This window comes from Lygodium microphyllum, chromosome 11, assembly GCF_053477565.2.
Source record: "Lygodium microphyllum isolate KBCC chromosome 11, Lygodium_microphyllum_v1.1.10, whole genome shotgun sequence".
NCBI classification, from domain to species: domain Eukaryota; kingdom Viridiplantae; phylum Streptophyta; class Polypodiopsida; order Schizaeales; family Lygodiaceae; genus Lygodium; species Lygodium microphyllum.
Genome location: NC_141145.1, coordinates 136,462,071 through 136,480,695, shown reverse-complemented (window position 1 = coordinate 136,480,695; position 18,625 = coordinate 136,462,071). Strand labels below are relative to the sequence as shown.

The 18,625-nt window shown below is 40.2% G+C and overlaps 1 protein-coding gene across 2 annotated transcripts; it reads left to right on the top strand.

The window, feature by feature from the left end:
• The first annotated feature begins 232 nt into the window (after positions 1-232).
• On the top strand, positions 233-6,103 carry LOC148029427 (rRNA 2'-O-methyltransferase fibrillarin 2-like). 2 transcript variants are annotated; one of them, XM_087688241.1, is made up of 7 exons: positions 233-440; positions 675-958; positions 1,375-1,470; positions 1,615-1,692; positions 1,794-1,970; positions 5,355-5,423; positions 5,562-6,103. In XM_087688241.1, exons 1-7 carry the CDS (start codon positions 404-406, stop codon positions 5,736-5,738), a joined length of 918 nt encoding a protein of 305 aa, XP_087544367.1. In that variant the 5' UTR covers positions 233-403; the 3' UTR covers positions 5,739-6,103. The 2 variants fall into 2 exon arrangements, with proteins under 2 accessions (XP_087544367.1, XP_087544368.1); XM_087688242.1 differs by having other exon boundaries at positions 234-440; positions 678-958.
• Positions 6,104-18,625: the final 12,522 nt, after the last annotated feature.

Genomic DNA, 18,625 nt, shown 5'->3' with positions numbered 1-18,625 from the left:
TAGGAAAGAGAGAGGGAGGAAAAAAAAGAAAGAGAAAGATGAGAAATGGATTGTTGAGCGAAGTTGCCAACTTCGCTTGCCGCTAGCATGCTGTCCGCGTTGAACGCTAGTTATGTTATTAAGGAAAATGAGAATACTTTTATATCACACTTCTAGAAAACTACACATTATGAACAATACTAGCCTACTCGTAGTTCCAAAAATTGAGAAACTTATGAAGTTCTACTCTTAACATTGCGGAATAAATTGTTGGAAAATGCAAGGGAAACCCTTGCAGCAAAGCCGGGGTCGCGACTGGGGTTTAAGGCTCCTCTCAGCAGCCTAAGAAGAAGAAGAAGAAGAAGCAGTGGTGGTGGTGGAGGAAGAAGTAGCAGAGGAAATCCTGCTAACCTAATTCAGAGCCATGAGGCCCCCATTGAGTAGAGGCGGGGGTGGTCGAGGTATGCAACTTCTCCTCTTAACAACCATGGCCTGTTGAAAGGATCTTACTGGTCTCCCACGGTGTGTTTCCTTCCTTCTACACATATAATGTCCGGGCATTGTTTTTCTGTATGAACAAGGGCCTTCACATGTTCAAACGTACGTGTGTGGATTTTGATTTCCTGTACGAAAGGACCACATCATCATTTGTAAGTCTGCCTGGCATATGGTTTTCTTGGTGTCTGGGTTTCTAGCAGGGGGCCGTGGCGGCAGAGGAGATGGAGCAGGAAGAGGGAGAGGCAGAGGAGGAGGAGGAAGAGGGGGCGGCGGCCGAGGTGGTGGTGGCCGAGGCGGTGGCAGGGGTGGAGGAAGGGGAAGAGGAGGAGGTAGGGGTGGCATGAAAGGAGGGGCCAAGGTCGTCATCGAGGCACACAGACACGAGGGTGTCTTTATCGCAAAAGCCAAAGAAGATGCCCTTGTTACACTCAACATGGTTCCAGGTGAAAGCGTCTACGGAGAGAAGAGAATTACAGTAGAGGTATTATGCTGCCCCCTCTTACACTGTGCATGTTTAGCGTGGACGAGTTGCAACATGTAAACAAATCAAACTATGTTTTTATGTTATTTGTTAGCACATCCCCAACATGCGAGCCTAATGCAGCTCAGACGGAGATGGTAGCTTCAACTCTGCACCTACATGTGACATGGATTTGGGGGTTTTCGCGCACATGTTTTTCCTTTCTCTAATAGGAAGGCTCGGCTCTGTCAGTTATCTTTCGTCCTGAGAAAGATGTAGAGGTCAACTAGCAAGGCTGTGTTGTAGGAGTGTGGAACTTTCCAGCCATTTGAACGTGGTGCATTTTTTTCTCACGTGTCAATATTCATGCAGACAGGACTTGCTCCACATTTCTTCATGAAACAACCAGCTCTTATCTTTGCTTATGTTGGCCACAGGCAGAGGAGGGCAAGAAGGTGGAATACAGGGTTTGGAATCCTTTCAGATCGAAATTGGCTGCAGCCATATTGGGTGGTGTGGACAATATTTGGATTGTAAGTTGCTAAGTCTGAGAAGTTGTGTTTTCTATCAGTGTACTTATAGCCTGTGAGAGCTCACCGTGTTTGTTCTAATCTGGATGTGAATGTTTCCAAATCTACTCAATTCATGTTTCTTTCCTAAAACAACCTTTTATTCAGAAACCAGGTGCACATGTCTTATACTTGGGAGCTGCATCTGGGACCACTGTTTCTCATGTCTCAGACATTGTTGGGCCGGTAAAGCTTTGTAGTTGATTGATTAAACCATGAGAACTTTGAGTCTTAAATCTGACACATTTGATTTAAGACACATTTGCACTGACGCGCCTTATTTGCAGACAGGGATCGTGTATGCTGTAGAGTTCTCTCATCGAAGTGGCCGTGATTTGGTAAATATGGCCAAGAAGCGAACAAATGTCATTCCTATTATTGAAGATGCACGGCATCCCCAAAGATACCGAATGCTTGTAGGAATGGTTGATGTCATTTTTGCTGATGTTGCTCAACCTGATCAGGTAATTTTACTGATCAAATGCAAATGTGGATTTAAAGTTCTGGATTAATTTTTTAGCAGCATGTTTTGTATGTCTTCAAGTATAGTGCATGTACATGTGGAGCACCTCTTTCTTAGACCTACGCAACTGTGCTGAGCTTTGCAGTGGGCTGTTTTTTTCCAAAAAAGCAACTTTATTTGGTTAGGGTCAGGCTTTTACCTATTTTATGTGCTCTGTGCTTGTATGTTTAGGGCTGAGACTTATTTCATAGTTCATTTGCTTTGGACCCAATAAAGCTTTGTTTGGTGATACAGGATTGAAATTGAGGATGAGGTAATTAGATTAGTCGTTCCAGTCTTTTTACTCAGGTTTGATATGTGGACTGCATGGTTAGGAGCATGTTATGGTCTGATATTGCTCTAGATGGTGCGGTACTCTCTTATCTTACTATTGTAGAGTGGCTGATAATATTCTTGGAACTGAAGACTTGGAATCTTGAATTGCTGGAGACTGAAAGGATGGTTGTGAGCAGCACTAGTCACTGAAGCAAGTTATGGTCTGATGTTGCTTTAGATGGTTAACTCTCTTATCTCACTATTGTTTAGTGGCTGATAAGATGTTTGGAACTGAATCTTTGCAATCTTGGATTCAAGGAGCCTTGAAGGATCAATGTGGCTCAGTAATCTTAGGAGAGCTGAAGCTGGTAACTCTATGAGGACAATTATAGGCTTGGTTGTAACAAGTTCTGAAGCTGTTCTTTTAGTGTGCTTCGACCATTGTTCACAATGCTTTCTATTGGCTGAAGAACTGAACCATGCCCCTATCTGAATGCTGTTGTAGTTCCTCTGAGATGGTGAGTGGTTGATTGACTAGATAGTGGGATGTATATGTTGAAAGAAAATTCTTAAACAATTGACACTATTTTTCTGAGGTGAATGGCTACATGCATTATTGTAGAAATCACATGTCCATGGTTGTATGGTGGTAGTCCTCGAAGGTAGAAAATTGCTGTTCTGATCTTGCTTCCAGGGATCACAAAACTAGTGTAACAAGGTGGAAATGTGGCAATGTGCACTTCCTGTGGGGCAACAGTATTGAGATATTGAGATGCACAGGTTTAAGATCAAGTCGGTTTTGGAATGGTAAACAGATGATGATTTATTGGATTCCCCTTCACGAACTAGTGACTGAAACAATCCATAATCTGATGTTACTGGAGGGGGCCACACTTTTTAGAGCGTGCAGCTGAAAATTCCTGTTGGAAGTCTTGAAATGGTAGCAGGTGATGATTTTACTGGACTCCCCTTCACGAGTCTAGAAGTGACTGAAGCAATCCCTAATCTGATGGGGCATTAGATTGTGAGATTGCATGTGTGGTTATTGCAAGTCTTAGTTGTGACAACTGTTTTCTTGGATCCCCTTCAGACTGGGAATCTGGTCTTGTACACTCGGCATGTTTTGTAATTGAATTTCAGCTCTGATGTTCTTGGTTCTAGACTTGCCTGGCTATTCGTTGTTTTTTTTTGTAAATCAGTGATTTGGAAGGTCGTCAAGCAATTTATTGGTTGATTGACTAGATAGTGGGATGGATATGTTGCAAGAAAATTCTTAAACAATTGACACCCTTTTTCTGAGGTGACACTACATGCATTATTGTAGAAATCACATGTCCATGGTTGTATGGTGGTAGTCCTCGAAGGTAGAAAATTGCTGTTCTGATCTTGCTTCTGGGGATCACAAAACTAGTGTAACAAGGTGGAAATGTGGCAATGTGCACTTCCTGTGGGGCAACAGTATTGAGATATTGAGATGCACAGGTTTAAGATCAAGTCGGTTTTGGAATGGTAAACAGATGATGATTTATTGGATTCCCCTTCACGAACTAGTGACTGAAACAATCCATAATCTGATGTTACTGGAGGGGGCCACACTTTTTAGAGCGTGCAGCTGAAAATTCCTGTTGGAAGTCTTGAAATGGTAGCAGGTGATGATTTTACTGGACTCCCCTTCACGAGTCTAGAAGTGACTGAAGCAATCCCTAATCTAATGGGGCATTAGATTGTGAGATTGCATGTGTGGTTATTGCAAGTCTTAGTTGTGACAGCTGTTTTCTTGGATCCCCTTCAGACTGGGAATCTGGTCTTGTACACTTGGCATGTTTTGTAATTGAAGTTCAGCTCTGATGTTCTTGGTTCTAGACTTGCCTGGCTATTCGTTGTCTTTTTTGTAAATCAGTGATTTGGAAGGTCGTCAAGCAATTTATTGGTTGATTGACTAGATAGTGGGATGGATATGTTGCAAGAAAATTCTTAAACAATTGACACCCTTTTTTTGAGGTGAATGGCTACATGCATTATTGTAGAAATCACATGTCCATGGTTGTATGGTGGTAGTCCTCGAAGTTAGAAAATTGCTGTTCTGATCTTGCTTCCAGGGATCACAAAACTAGTGTAACAAGGTGGAAATGTGGCAATGTGCACTTCCTGTGGGGCAACAGTATTGAGATATTGAGATGTACAGGTTTAAGATCAAGTCGGTTTTGGAATGGTAAACAGATGATGATTTATTGGATTCCCCTTCACTAACTAGTGACTGAAACAATCCATAATCTGATATTACTGGAGGGGGCCCACATTTTAAGGCGTGCAGCTGAAGATTCCTGTTGGAAGTCTTGAAATGGTAGCAGGTGATGATTTTACTGAATTCCCCTTCACGAGTCAAGAAGTGACTGAAGCAATCCATAATCTGATGCGGCATTAGATTGTGAGCATGTGGTTATTGCAAGTCTTAGTTGTGACAATGTGCAGCTGAAAATTCCTGTTGGAAGTCTTGAAATGGTAGCAGGTGATGATTTTACTGAATTCGCCTTCACGAGTCAAGAAGTGACTGAAGCAATCCATAATCTGATGCGGCATTAGATTGTGAGATTGCATGTGTGGTTATTGCAAGTCTTAGTTGTGACAACTGTTTTCTTGGATTCCCCTTCAGACTGAGAATCTGGTTTTGTACACTAGGCATGTTTCGTAATTGAAGTTCAAATCTGATGTTCTGGGTTCTAGACTTGCCTGGCTATTCATTGGCTTTTTTGTAAGTCAGTGATTTGGAAGATCGTCAAGCAATTTATTTATATAGATGATGACTCAGTTGGATTCCCCTTCATGAAATTTATTCCATATTCTGATGTTGATAAAAAGTGAGTTTTCATCTAGAGATGCTGCTTCTGAAAAATAAGAGAGATTCTTTATGTGGTTTTCTTTTATCCCTGGTTAGCACCAAAAGATTGTGCGTCAATAAGTGTTGTTTGCCTTATTTTGTTTTGCTTTAGACTTGATATTCATGCTGTCTGTACTTTTCCCCATTTTCCTGCACTTGATGCTGTTTTTTTTGTTGTTGATTCTTATACAGGCAAGGATAGTTGCCTTAAATGCCCATTACTTTTTGAAGAATGGAGGGCATTTTGTTATATCAATCAAGGTAGTACCACTTTAGGTCTTTTTTTGTGAGTGTGTGAGAGACCTTTTGGAAGTGTTCTGTGTGTGTGTGTAAAATGTCATGTTTGGTTTCTCTGCACTTTGAAAGTTTGGATTAATACTGCCCTTATACATGGAACAGGCAAATTGTATTGATTCAACAGTTCCTGCTGAAGCTGTGTTTGCTCAGGAAGTAAAAAAGCTACAAAAAGAACAATTTAAACCAGCTGAACAAGTGACTTTGGAACCTTTTGAGAGGGATCATGCTTGTGTTGTTGGGGGTTATCGAATGCCAAAAAAGCAGAAAGCAGGGGCTTGATTTGCTTCGGTCATCAAATGCCTGAAAAGAAGAAAGCAGGGGCTTGATTTCCGTGTTGTAGTCTTGGCTGCTGTATAAGTGATTTTGTTGGATGGACCTCATACTGCGCCGTCTTGTCAATCTTCAACTCGTTTTTGATTGAAGGAAAAATTGAGCGATTGGCTTCCTTCGCTGATGAATGTGTGCTCTGAAGTTGAAGATGTACTGTGCTTCAGCATGTTTGTAAGGTTGTCACCCTACAATTACTTGCTTATTGGATTTTTCAAAGATGGTCAGTAGGACACTAGGAAATTTCCATTGGAGAGATTCTATGTTATACAATTAGTTCAAAGTTTTGATTACTAACAAAGATCCATTCCAAATCCTATGATAGCTTTGCGTATTGTTGTGCCTTTTGACATACTGAATTTGACCTTTTGCAAAGTGACCCAGGCATTGAAGATCAGCTGCTCTGCCCATGCCCATCTTACTCTCAGGCCTGATCCTACCCTTGTGTTAGCCCGAATATTTAGATCCTTTGATTGTTCTTTGATACTCAGACTTCCAGTAAGCAATAGTTTCACAGGGGATTCAGTTGGTTGGTAAAGGAAAAATCGGAAAAGTGTGTTGATAAAACCTCTCATGGCCTGGTACTTCTAATTGCTTGTTGGTATGTTTAAATGTCCTGAACAGTTGAAGATGTGCTTTCACTCGATGAAAACATGTTCTGACTCATTATCAGGGTGAAGGCAGGTTATTGAATCTAGGTCCAGGGTTAGGTTTGGACACTTGCTGAAGTTGCTACTCTCTCGCTTGTCTAAAAGCTCCTCCTTTGCACTGTCAGGAATATTTACAGGACTGCTCTTTTGAGGTTTATGAATGAAAAATTTAGGAATGGGCTTATATTATGTGCGCAAGTTTGCCATGAATGGCCCTAGAAGCTACACGCTCCCTCCCAAATCAAACAAAATCTCAATGTAAATTGATTTGATCTTTTTGCTGGAGTACTTGTCCACCAGCTTGAGTGTAGTTATGCATACAGCCCATTAGCAAACTCTACTCATTTTGCTGCTAGGTAATAGTCAGTCTGAAAGGGCATCTGGGCAAATTGTAAAAGTAGAGGTAGAGTATTAGGAATGTACTCAAAAGAAAATTCTAGTTTGCTTTTCAAGTTCAGAATGGCTGGATGCTTTTCATCTGCCAGAAATGTTCACCCAATGACCTCGTTGATAGCAGTGGTTGGCAGGGAAGTTTGCTCCTTTCATCCAGGGATACAGGTGAATCTTAAATAAGAGCCTTGCTACAAGCTAGCTGTTATCAGAGGTTGGTGCTGTCGGAAACCATGTACTTTGGCAGGTGGAGATTTGAGAATCTCATAGATATCTAGTCACTGGCAGATCAAAGGAAGAGGTGAGGTGTTATGTATTCCATTTTTTCCTCACATGTAGACTTCTAATGCGGTTTGTATTTCTAGCAATGTTCTTGTGTTTGCTTATGTTCTCTGTTGTGTCATTAGCAATGTTTGGGTCCCTGGTGGGGGGGAGAGAGAGAGAGAGAGAGAGAGAGAGAGAGAGAGAGAGCAAACAGTTGTGGCTCAGTTAGGGTGAATGCACGTTTCCCATGTCAAGAGTTCAACCCCTACACTGTGTTGTCAGTAAAAATTAGTGAGAATTGAACCTTGGGATGCTATAAAATGAGAGAGAGAACCTGTAAGTTTACCAAAGAGACAAGTCACATGGAGGATATCCTTTTTAGGTGTAACAGCATGCTAGTAAAAATGTAAGCAAAATGTATGGTTATCAAAGGATAGAACAAAAAAAGAGGGGGATGTTACTATGGGTGCTAGATGGATATGACTTCTATCATTTTCTACAGTGGATGCATGTTGTGACTTAGAGAATATGTTCATGAAATAGGTTGAAAATAAGCACTTAGTCCGTTCCAAAAAGATGCACAATTTTCCTTCAAGCTGAGCTGATGCTTTGAGACATTTTGAAAATAAGCGCTTATTTTTGAGAGATGGAATGGAATTTTCCTTAAAAATTGTTCTTGAACAATGTTTTTTCTTCATCGATCATTATGCCTGATATTAGGCCTCTTGGTAGTTAACGAAGTACCACACCCTTGAGGGAGCTTCAGAATCACTTTGTGAGGATTTTAAACTTCATAGACACTTGTTTGTAGATGTAGCTACAGATAGAGGGGATGATAAGAGTCTCGCCATTTTTTTTTTGGATAAGAATTTGGAAAGAGGTGGCCTAAATATGCCTTACATTGCAGTTCTTAGTAGCTTGGACATTGGACTTAATTTCCAATCAGTTGCAAGTCGTTCGGATTGAAAAGATATCGAGGAGTTGCTTGAAAACCATATCTTGTGTTTGCAAGGCTGTTTGTGACAACAAAGGCAAAATTCAATCTAAGCGAATCACAGATGTGAAAAGGAATTAACATTGATCACATTTGCCAAAGGTAGTAAGCTTCAATCTAATTCCAAACCACAAGGGGGAGATCATCTTCTTCAATTTTCTCCAATTTAGCTTGGAAGAATGAAAAAGCCCAATATACGATTGAGGAAAATCAAGATGGGTATTCTTTGCCTCTAAAGTCATTAAGAGATGTTGAATGGTTTTTGAATCTCTTATGATTAAAATTGGTCCAATCCTTACTGTGCTAAATTTTTAGGGCTATTTCATAGGTCTATGAGGCAATACATACTTGAAGAAAATGAAGTTCATACTATTTGTTAGCCATTTTATCAATTAAGGGATGGGAATGACTTATAAACCTTTCTTGTATGTAGAGTAGATCCCATTTCCATTACTCAATATTCTAGGGATCTTTCATTGGTCTAAAAGGCATAACAAGGATGGACAATAGAAGGGTTGAGACTTTTACAAGGACGAGCAACAAAAGGATGACACATTTATAAGATGCTATCTTAAGACTCGACTTGGCATTTACATTTTGAAGAGTGCAATGACATTCCACTTTTTGTTGAGTTTGTGATTAAGCAAGTAGACCCTTAATTAGCGCCAAAAAGGGTGGTAGTTGGTCCAATAAAAGGCGTTTATAAGAACTACTTGGTAATTTGAATGTCCATATTCATATTATTGTTCCCAATGGACATTCTATATTGGACCAACACTAATTTGCAACTTGAAATTGAATTTCTCTTGGATACTTCAAGATGTTTCCAACCACGTCTCACAATTCCAATTGGCCCTCATTGTCCAATTCTTTCCTTGAAGATAGCCCTGGTTTCCTTAGTGATTAGGGCATCAAGCAATCTAGACCAGGCTTAGTCTTTGCAACCCCAAGCAAAGTAAGTGGGATTTGAGGACGTTGAAAACACTAGAATTAGGCATGTCACATTTTTAGTGGCATCAAGTAGGCTAGCCTAGGCATAGTCTTTGCAAGTCCAAGCAAAGTAAGTATGATTTGAGGACATGTTGACAACATGGGAACTAGGCATCTCACATCTTTAGTTATCCTCAATTTAAGAAAGTTAAGCTAGGTAACTTTTTGCAAGCCCAAGCGAAGTGAGTTTGCTTTGAGGCAAAGTTTGCAACATTTGAGGTAGGCATCCCTCATCCATTTAGCTAAAGATGAGCATTCACTAGTCAAACACTCAACATTAGAGAAGATTATACTAACTAGTTCACTTTCACATTCTTTTAGTTATTGCAATTGCTTTTAAAAAAAGGCTATCTCCTTTCCTATGGAGAATTTCCATTAGGAGATTGCAACCTTTGTGATCGTATATTAATCCTTGACAAGTAACTAAAGAAAAGGCTAGCCTCAAGGGGTCTTTAGCAATAAGTCTCGTAGATAGGTGTTAGGCACCATGATATGCTTCAAAACATGTCTCTTGATGGATTTTGTCTAAGACACTCGTTAAGTATGTGTCATATGGAGGTCCTAAAAGTAGCATACTTGCATGCACTCTTATAGCATTTGTTTGTAGGTGTGTGAATATCTATGGGGAATGGATGGCACATAAATAATGTGTTACAATTGTATGTCCTATCAGTATGGACATGTGGAAGAGAGACCTTTGTAAATGATGGCATGAAGGTAGATTGGAATTCAATTTGCCAAACTATGAATGATGAATTTGATGTTGGGATTCAAGCATAGTGACCTTCATTTGCTCTCCAAATGGATGTTTTACATTGGGAGGAAAACCATCAAACTTTGACATGGCAGGTAGCATCAATGAGATTCTCTTAAATAATAGAAAAGTACTACTATTATGTATTGTCATTGATTGCATGCATGCTAGTGAGATTATGTTGCCATTGAGCATGCACTGAATAAACTTGTGAATACTTTGATGTATTATTCTTTGGATACATGTGTCGCAACAAGTGGTTGAGCTTTGTTTGAGTGATTCACCAACATGAATATGAATGCATGGGTAGCCATCTAGTTGTGATGAGATCACGAATTGTGCATATATTTATGTTGCTAACCATAATGATTATATGAAAGAATCTCCTAAAAAGTATAAGAAGTTGATATAATCCATAAGAAAGTACATTGTGGGTGTGAAGCCATGGTACTCTAACACAGAGATGACTTGGCAAATGATACAAAATGTGAATACTTCATGACTATTAACAACATTGAAAGTCTTATTATAGTTGGTTAATGCAATTCTTTTAGGGGTCCTTGTTAAGTATATTGGAGATGAGAGTACAAAGAGGTTCTTATTAAGCCTTAGTCCCACTACCACCTCAAGCTCAGCCCTAGCCACCTTATTCTTGGCTAGTAGCAGCAGCAGCAGCAGCTAAGAAGTTGTTCAAGCTAAGCAAGCAGCTAGCTTGCCTAATTCTTTTGTTACACATTGTGGCTATCTTTGTAGAAAAGACACGGATCATGTTGTATATTGAAATGTCATTAGATCCACTGCGCTTGCCTAATTCTTTTGTTACACATTGTGGCCATCTTTGTACAAAACACACGGATCATGTTGTGGGATCGTACAATCATGACGTATATTGAAATTTCATCTGATCCACTACTTATAAATTACAATAACAAAGCCATCTCTTCTTGAAGCTTTTGGAGATTAATGTGCATTATGTAGGCATTATTTTTTGGCATCTCCACGTCAATTACACGACACAGAGAGAGAGAGAGAGAGAGAGAGAGAGAGAGAGAGAGAGATATATATATATATATATATTTCACATCCTTGCATGCATCCTATACAATGGCTTTGGTATGAATCCTTGCATTACATATTGGCGCACATCCTATTGGCTTGCATTGTTCTAACTTTGTGTGGCATAATTTTAGGGTTTTTATAGCTCCCCATAAATGCCTTCCAAACAAGACAACACTAGCTCCATGGGATCATGGGTTGTGATCCAAGACTATCCATACCATAATGGGTGAGGAGGCCACATCTAGAACACTAGGGATATCCTACATCATGAGTCTTGCTTGGTGACAGAAGAGGAGCTTGTTGTGCATGCAAAGCACATTACACAATAGTAGCTAGGGTTTGCTCCATTGGCCACCTTTTATCATCACATGTCTACTATCTCATGTAATAGAATTTGCCACCTTTTATCATTCTATATTGTTATGTTGTCATTGTAGTTGGCTCATAGTCTCATTTTGATGCATGCTGCTAAGATTGCTCCTATAATAATTTAATACAAATAATGGATTTGTTAAGTCTGCAAGAAAGCACATATAATGTAAGGTTTGCAACCAAACATGCTTTGTTGCTCTAATATGAACATTGCTCGACATTTGATCTAAAAGCTTATCTACTTGCTCCCATGGTTGAAAAACAAAAAAGCATGTATGTATAGGCTAAATTTCTTTGAATACATGAGATGTAAATATGGCATGTATTGGTGTAAAAGAAGTAGGTTATATTGTCTTTGTCTAAGGAGGTGTACTTCAATGTTATTTCGACTGATGGTGGTGCATATGATTTATAGAAGAAGATATGCGATCTTTATCACTTTGGGACAAACTACTTGGATATATTTATATAGTGCTATTGAGATCATTCTAATACAGCTCTTTGATTGCATTTTCTTAGATAATGGTGAATACACTTCTTGGATTAGCCTCTCAAACATCACCTTGCTTAGTTTTTGCATATAACAAGCTCCCAAATGTATCATTTTCTATCACATTTTCCTTGACAAGTTGCATGAACCTCTCAATAAACTAACAACTATATAATTTCTTTTCTACATCTATATTTTCAGAGTGTAAACATGTCACGCCCCAATTAGCTCAAGAAAGTCACATTGCATCTACCTGGCTCTACTTTTCTAAATTGTGGGGCTCTCATTATGAGGCAAAGCTAAAAATGCCACCAATCAATTTAGTTGATAGTTGCACCAAGCCATATATTTTCCCATTTGGCAGCTTATGAATCCACCATTTGCATTGGAGCATATGGAGGTTATTACCAATTGATGGCATGGCAAGGATGTATATTTCCATTGGTTGATTCTAGCCAACCATTTTTGGATATCCTCATTTTCCAAATTCGAATGAAAATAGTGACTTGTAAAGGGTGTTCTTATCAATAGGCCATGGGATAATTGTTGGAGCTTTGTCAACTTCTAACACAAAATACTCAAATGCCAAATCTTCATCACTCAAGTTCATCCATTGGTAACAAGTCTCACTGAAAGGTAGAGCCTAAGTGGAAGCACACAAGTGGAAGCAAGAGCAAGGGAAGAACTATGGCGGATGGAGTAAAAGAGCATGAGAGAAAGACACTGTATGTGGAAACTCCAATAGTCACAATGTGTGACTAACCTTCCCTTATTCTAATGTCATTGAAAAAATAAAGAATGAAGTGATAGTGATGGGCAACCAACACTTGTAGTATATAGATATGTAGGTATTGTTAGTGTAATGAGTACATGGGCGGTTAAGTACATGTGCCTTTACCCCCAACATTCACCTGACCTATTGATGGCATTGGGCCTTCTTCGTTGCTTAGTGGGTCTTCATCTTGGAGGAAAAAGTTACCAAAGATAGTTGAGATCTTTGAGTGGAGAGAAAATAGAGTTTTACAGGCTATCACTATGCATGGTAAATAGAATGGACTTCACAATAAGCTCTGCATGATTGCATGCTTGGATAACCTTAGTGAGAAGACATTTACCACTTTTATAAGATATTGCCTTATGCTTTGAACCACCAAATTAACACTAATGGATAGCTAACTAACTTTTAGGATTGAAATAGTTTGGCCGAGCTTGATTGCAAAGTAGCACAGGGATCAAGACTCTCCAAGAATAAACGGTAATGTGCTCAGTATTCCAAGATGAGTTTCAAGCTCTAGTAATTTGTAAGAGCAATACGAAGAGATGATATTCTAATTTAGCATTGATATTTTCTCATTCAATCATTGAGAGTAAGTTTTTATTACCATGTTGAATTTTATATGGATCTTATTGTAGAGCTTTGGCTCATCTCCATTTTATCTCCATAAAAAAGGCCAAGAGTGTCTAAAATCCCATCTTCATTTTGTCTGTTGACACTTATTTTGTTTGCCAACCCTTATTTTGTCCATAATTTTGACTTGAGTTAAGGTAGTAGATCGATGCTTCACATAAACTATATGCAACTTATTTATGCATGTTAAAAATAATTTTGTTCATTTGTAGATTTCTCCACTTTTGCAAGTTTTCCTTAATCCATGCTAACTCAATGCTTGGAGCATCTATGATAGCATACAATCACGAAGATATCATCGATGTTGAGGCTTTTGACTTGATTTACCTCTAGAAGGTTCAAAGGATACCCCCTAAAAAGCATATTTTTACTTGCCTAAGAAGTCTCCTTCAAAACATAGTGTTGGGGGTAAAGGTGCTCATGTATTCACTACACTAACAATACTCAAACACCTATATATTGTAAAAATTACATGGTGCAACGAATAGAATTTGAGCAAGAGATAGATAAAGAGAGTACATACCAAATAAGAGAAGAACAGACAATTTCTTTAACTCCAAACAAGCTGATACAAAGATGACTTTGTCCATCTGTGCTTCCAATGTGTAGTTTAGATAGCGATCTAGATAGAAGATAGGTGAAGAGCTTAAGGCTAGCTAGAATAACTCTGATTGGGTGAAAGGATGGATCATGAAAGCTGTGAAGGGGTCTACCTTTTATAGCATGTGAAGGGGGTCATGATGGATGACCTTTCATATGCACTTGTGTCTATTGACCTTCCATGTGCATATGTGTTTGTTGACCTTCCATGTGCACCTCCACTAGTTGGCCAAGGAATACTTTGAGGAATATTCCCTATCCCTAGTCAAGGGCTACTTTTGCGGCCCTCGGACCCAAAATAGGGGTCCCTGCTGGTAACTTCCTTACCCCGCAACTTGATGCGGTGTGCCTTGAGTTGCTACCAGCTTTAAGTACTCTGTCTAACCCAAAGGCTAGACTCGTAATGGTCACCTTTTGGCCATCCGATCACATAGAACTCATCTGACATACAAGTCAGGGCCCACCAATGTCCACGCTCACACATAGCTTCTTCTCATAATGGAAGCCTTACAACTTTGAGCACCATGGATCATTGGTGGCACCTTACGAGGGTAGATATTTAACACCCCCCTCAATGTCCACTTGCAAGTGAACTAAATCCTTGGCTCAATGCAGAGACTCTGAAGATGAACTTGAAGCAGATCCTTCGAGAGTGCTTTGGATTCAAGTTTAATAGAAATAAGATAAGTCTCTTGAGAAATGCTGACTTAAGGTCAAGAAACTTGGTTACAAGAATTGGAAAGTTAGAGACTCAAATTCTAGATACCTCTAGTTAAATTCAAAGGGGAAGAGCTCATTACTTTGAAACTCAAGTGTCGATTGCTACCAGATTAAGCATCACTTGAACTTGAAAGTTGCATGATTGATTGAAGTCATAATTGCTTGAAGACATCAATCTTGTTTGTGAATTTTCTAGATTAGATCCTGATTGAATTAAATATTGGAACAGATAAAAATTGAGGAGCCCTATGCCTCCCCCAAGGATAGGTGCTGAATCCCCATACCAACAGGGGATGTTTTTACCACCGCGGAAGCATGGACCGGCTCCGATGACGAGAGGTCTCCCAACAGGGATCGTATTAAGTAGAAGGTGGAAGGGTGCCAGGGGGGCTCTGGCTAGTAAATCCTTTTTCGCACCTAGGAACTACTTGGTCCCCTATATGGCCCGAGTTCTACTTGGGACACCTATGAACGCTAGCTATAGGCAGATTTGATCTTGGTGACGTGTAGATGCGCCGGATGAGGCAGCACGTGACGTGCAGATACGCCGGATGAAGCAGCACGTCAAATTGTAAATTTTCTCTTATATGGGCGAGAGAACACACATTATGGAAAATAATCAATGAACTTGTTTTATTCTGATTGTATGTCCGTGAGTAAATTACATAAACGAATAATTGTGCACAAAACGATATTAATTAATGAAACTATTTTTATATATTTCACGTAATGTGATAGGTAATTAGATAACTAAGAACTTCCATAGAGGGAAGCGGGTGGATGGATTCTCGATGAATCTAGTCCTATGGCAGGGTGGTCTCGGTTAGCTGAGAGGTTTCCCCAAAAACAAACACTAGGAAGAAACTCTAGGAATGGCCTATTCGTTGACTTACTTAGGGTTTGGTCTCAGAACCCGAACTGTAAATTATCTTAGGGAAAAGGTACGGTGGCTGTGCCAGAGCACTGCAAGGGATTTTATAAATCCTTAGCCTGCTACTGGAAAAAAGCGTTGTACTCCATGAACCAAGGGTAATGGCAGTTGCTCCTTTCAGACAAGAAGCCTCTCAAGGACACCTCCAGATGTGAGTTAGTTGTTGATAGGTGACTGTTAGATCAATTAGGAACCTTCAGGTCGGTCCTCCGTGGGTAACGGCAGGACGCTTCCCTTGTGGGGTAGACCTAGGGTTAACTAGCCAGACAAAATCCGATCATTCTGGTTAGAGTACGGATGGCGACGACTCGAAGATAAACTCTAGGTGACTACTAAAACGTTACTCGTCACGTAATCAAAGGTGGGTACGTCACACTTTTTCAGTGGTGTGATGTCAGGTTAGTGAACTTTCTCTTCATAATCTAAAGATGATTCTTCCTCCTCCTTAAGGATAGGGGCATCTCTTGGGATAGGTTCATAGTGGACTGCTTCATTGCATGATAAAGTGGAAGAACTTACATTCTCCTCCTCCACTATATGGGGCTGCTCCTCGAACACCACATCACGGCTCGGTATGATCTTCTTTGCCTCTTGGTCATACAATTTGTAAGCCTTTTGCTCATCACTATAACCCAAGAAGATACATTTTCTGCTTTTTGGTTTTAACTTGTTTATTTTCTCATTGGGAACATGTGCATAACATTCACATCCAAAAGTTTTGAAATGTGAGACAAATGGTTTCTTACCACTGTAAGCCTCATGAGGTGTTTTTCCTTGAGAGCCTTTGTGTAGCTCCGATTGAGAGTGTAAACTGTAGTATTTATAGCTTCGGCCCAAAAATGGTTTGGTAATCCCTTGCCTTTTAGCATGCACCTTGCAATCTCCACAATAGTGTGATTCTTGCGTTCTACAACACCATTCTGTTGAGGTGTATGAGACGCCGTCAATTAACACTTGATCCCTTTACTCTTGCAAAAGTCTTCAAACTCCTTTGAGTTGAACTCATGTCGTCACTCTTGTGAGCACACCGCCAAGACCCATGGACTGCTTATTGCTTCAAGCATTTCAAGGTGAGAGCTATGGCTACCTCTCACATAGCTATGCACACTCTCCCACACATGAATGTAGTGAGCTTACCTTTGAATCTGATCGAGTTGTCTCCTCCCACGAATCCACATGTAGCTCCACGATCTAAGGTGCATTCTCAAGCAAGCTTCATCTCCAAGCTCCAAGCTTCAACCTCCATAGGTATGTGCGTGGGATAGGAGAAGAGAAGAATAAGAATATGAAGACACACACACACACACACACACACACACACACACACACACACACACACACACACACACACACACACACACACACACACACACACACACACACACACATACACACATGCACACTCCCTCTGTTCCTCTCTCATACATAAGAATGAAACAAGAGCAAGAAGCAAGAAGAGAGAAAGTTTGGCCACACACCAAGAATGAGCTTCTCCATTCATTTTTAAACTTTTATACATGCCCTATCTCCTCCTTGGATGGCCATCCCCTTTTTGGTTCGGCCTTTGTCCATTTGTCCATTTCTCCACTCTTTCTTCTCCTTCTTTCCTATTAGCATGGCCTTAGCTCGTGCCTCACATTCTTTTACAATTTGCATGGGAGAGAGCCCAATACTCTTCTTGAAAATGAATTACAATGCATCCGACACTCTTCTTCCTAAAATATTAAGGTGTGCTTATTCTTGTGCACCTCCTTTTACATTTAGAACTTTTTCTGTGCTTCATGTCTTTAGATTTTTCTAAGTGTGCTTTGTCCTTTGTTTTCCTCTTGCCTTGGGACTATCTTTCACTTTCGATTTTTTGAATTTTTATTGTCTTGGTCTTTCGAGGGTTAACATTACCCCCCTTCTATAGTTGAGTGCTAGTTCCATGGAACTTGATAGCATGGGTTGAAAATGTTCAAGGTTAGTGCGGAATGGTTCTTGGGGCCTTTGGAGAGTTAGGCCATGTTGGAGGCGCTTGGTGAAGTACGTTTTGAAGGTTTCCAATGTCGAAGATAATGGGTGGTTGAAGAAGCCCTTCATAGTTGTTGGTTTGCCATGCCGCTACCCAATGTACTTAAAAAGAAGAGTGTACTTCCTTGGGGGGTGTGTCTACCTTATTGTGTAGTACACTGTGTAAGTGATGGTGGAACTGGGAGATGGGTCAAACCAGCCTAAGGTGTTGTCCCACACTCGAGGATCTAGTTCGTGTAAAGGAAGGTGCTGTGAGTGACTTAGGGAGATAGGTCTGTCAAAATGTCCTACCCTTGATGTGCCCTAAGTTGTGAAGTGGGGGAGGGCTAGGGTGGTCCCTAGGTGCAATGATTGTGACACTTATAGAGTAGAAATGGATGGATTTCATTTTTGTTTCCTTTTCTTTTCCACTTCTTTCTCTTTTTTTTCTTTTCTTCTTCTTCTTCTTCTTCTTCTTCTTCTCTCTCTCTCTCTCTCTCTCTCTCTCTCTCTCTCTCTCTCTCTCTCTCTCTCTCTCTCTCTCTCTCTCTCTCTCTCTCTCTCTCTCTCTCTTTTGATTACAAAGGAGCACATTAAGTGACATCTCGTTCATGGGCAAGGGCCATGCTGCAAGGAGGCTTAAGGGATTTGCTTAGGAAGGCTCTAGTTTGCATGTAGCTCTTCAAGTTGACTCTTTCATTGAGGGGCGTAGATGACAAAAACGGGTGGTTGTACCTAGTGAATCTATGTCACTCATATCTTCTAATAGGCTCATACAAAATGTTGGTAAGAGGGTGGCTCTCATCATGAGGTGGGCCATTGCACAACTATCTATTCCTGCATTAATATTAAAAAAGAGGGGTAGTAACCACTCTTTCTCTACAGTAGGCTTTTGTTTTAGTAGTATTTGCAAAAGGCAGAGATAATTATAGGTGGTAATGAAAACAAGATCTAGGTATGAGGAAAATTCTATGAGGAAGCCTGCTATTGATGGCAGAGGTCCCTTTCAATGAAGGTTATGCCTTCTTCTGGAGAAGTGGCATTCACATTGTAGATAAGAGGGAAGTCATACCTACCATGTACCTCCTGATTGAAATCAACTCTAATCCTCCGCAAGTAGGGCATGTAGGTAGGATCATTGCCCTCATATGATAGGGTTTTATGAAAAGCCATCTAGGTATCTAAGTTAGAGTCCTGGATGTTTTGGTGCCACTTAGGTTGTGCC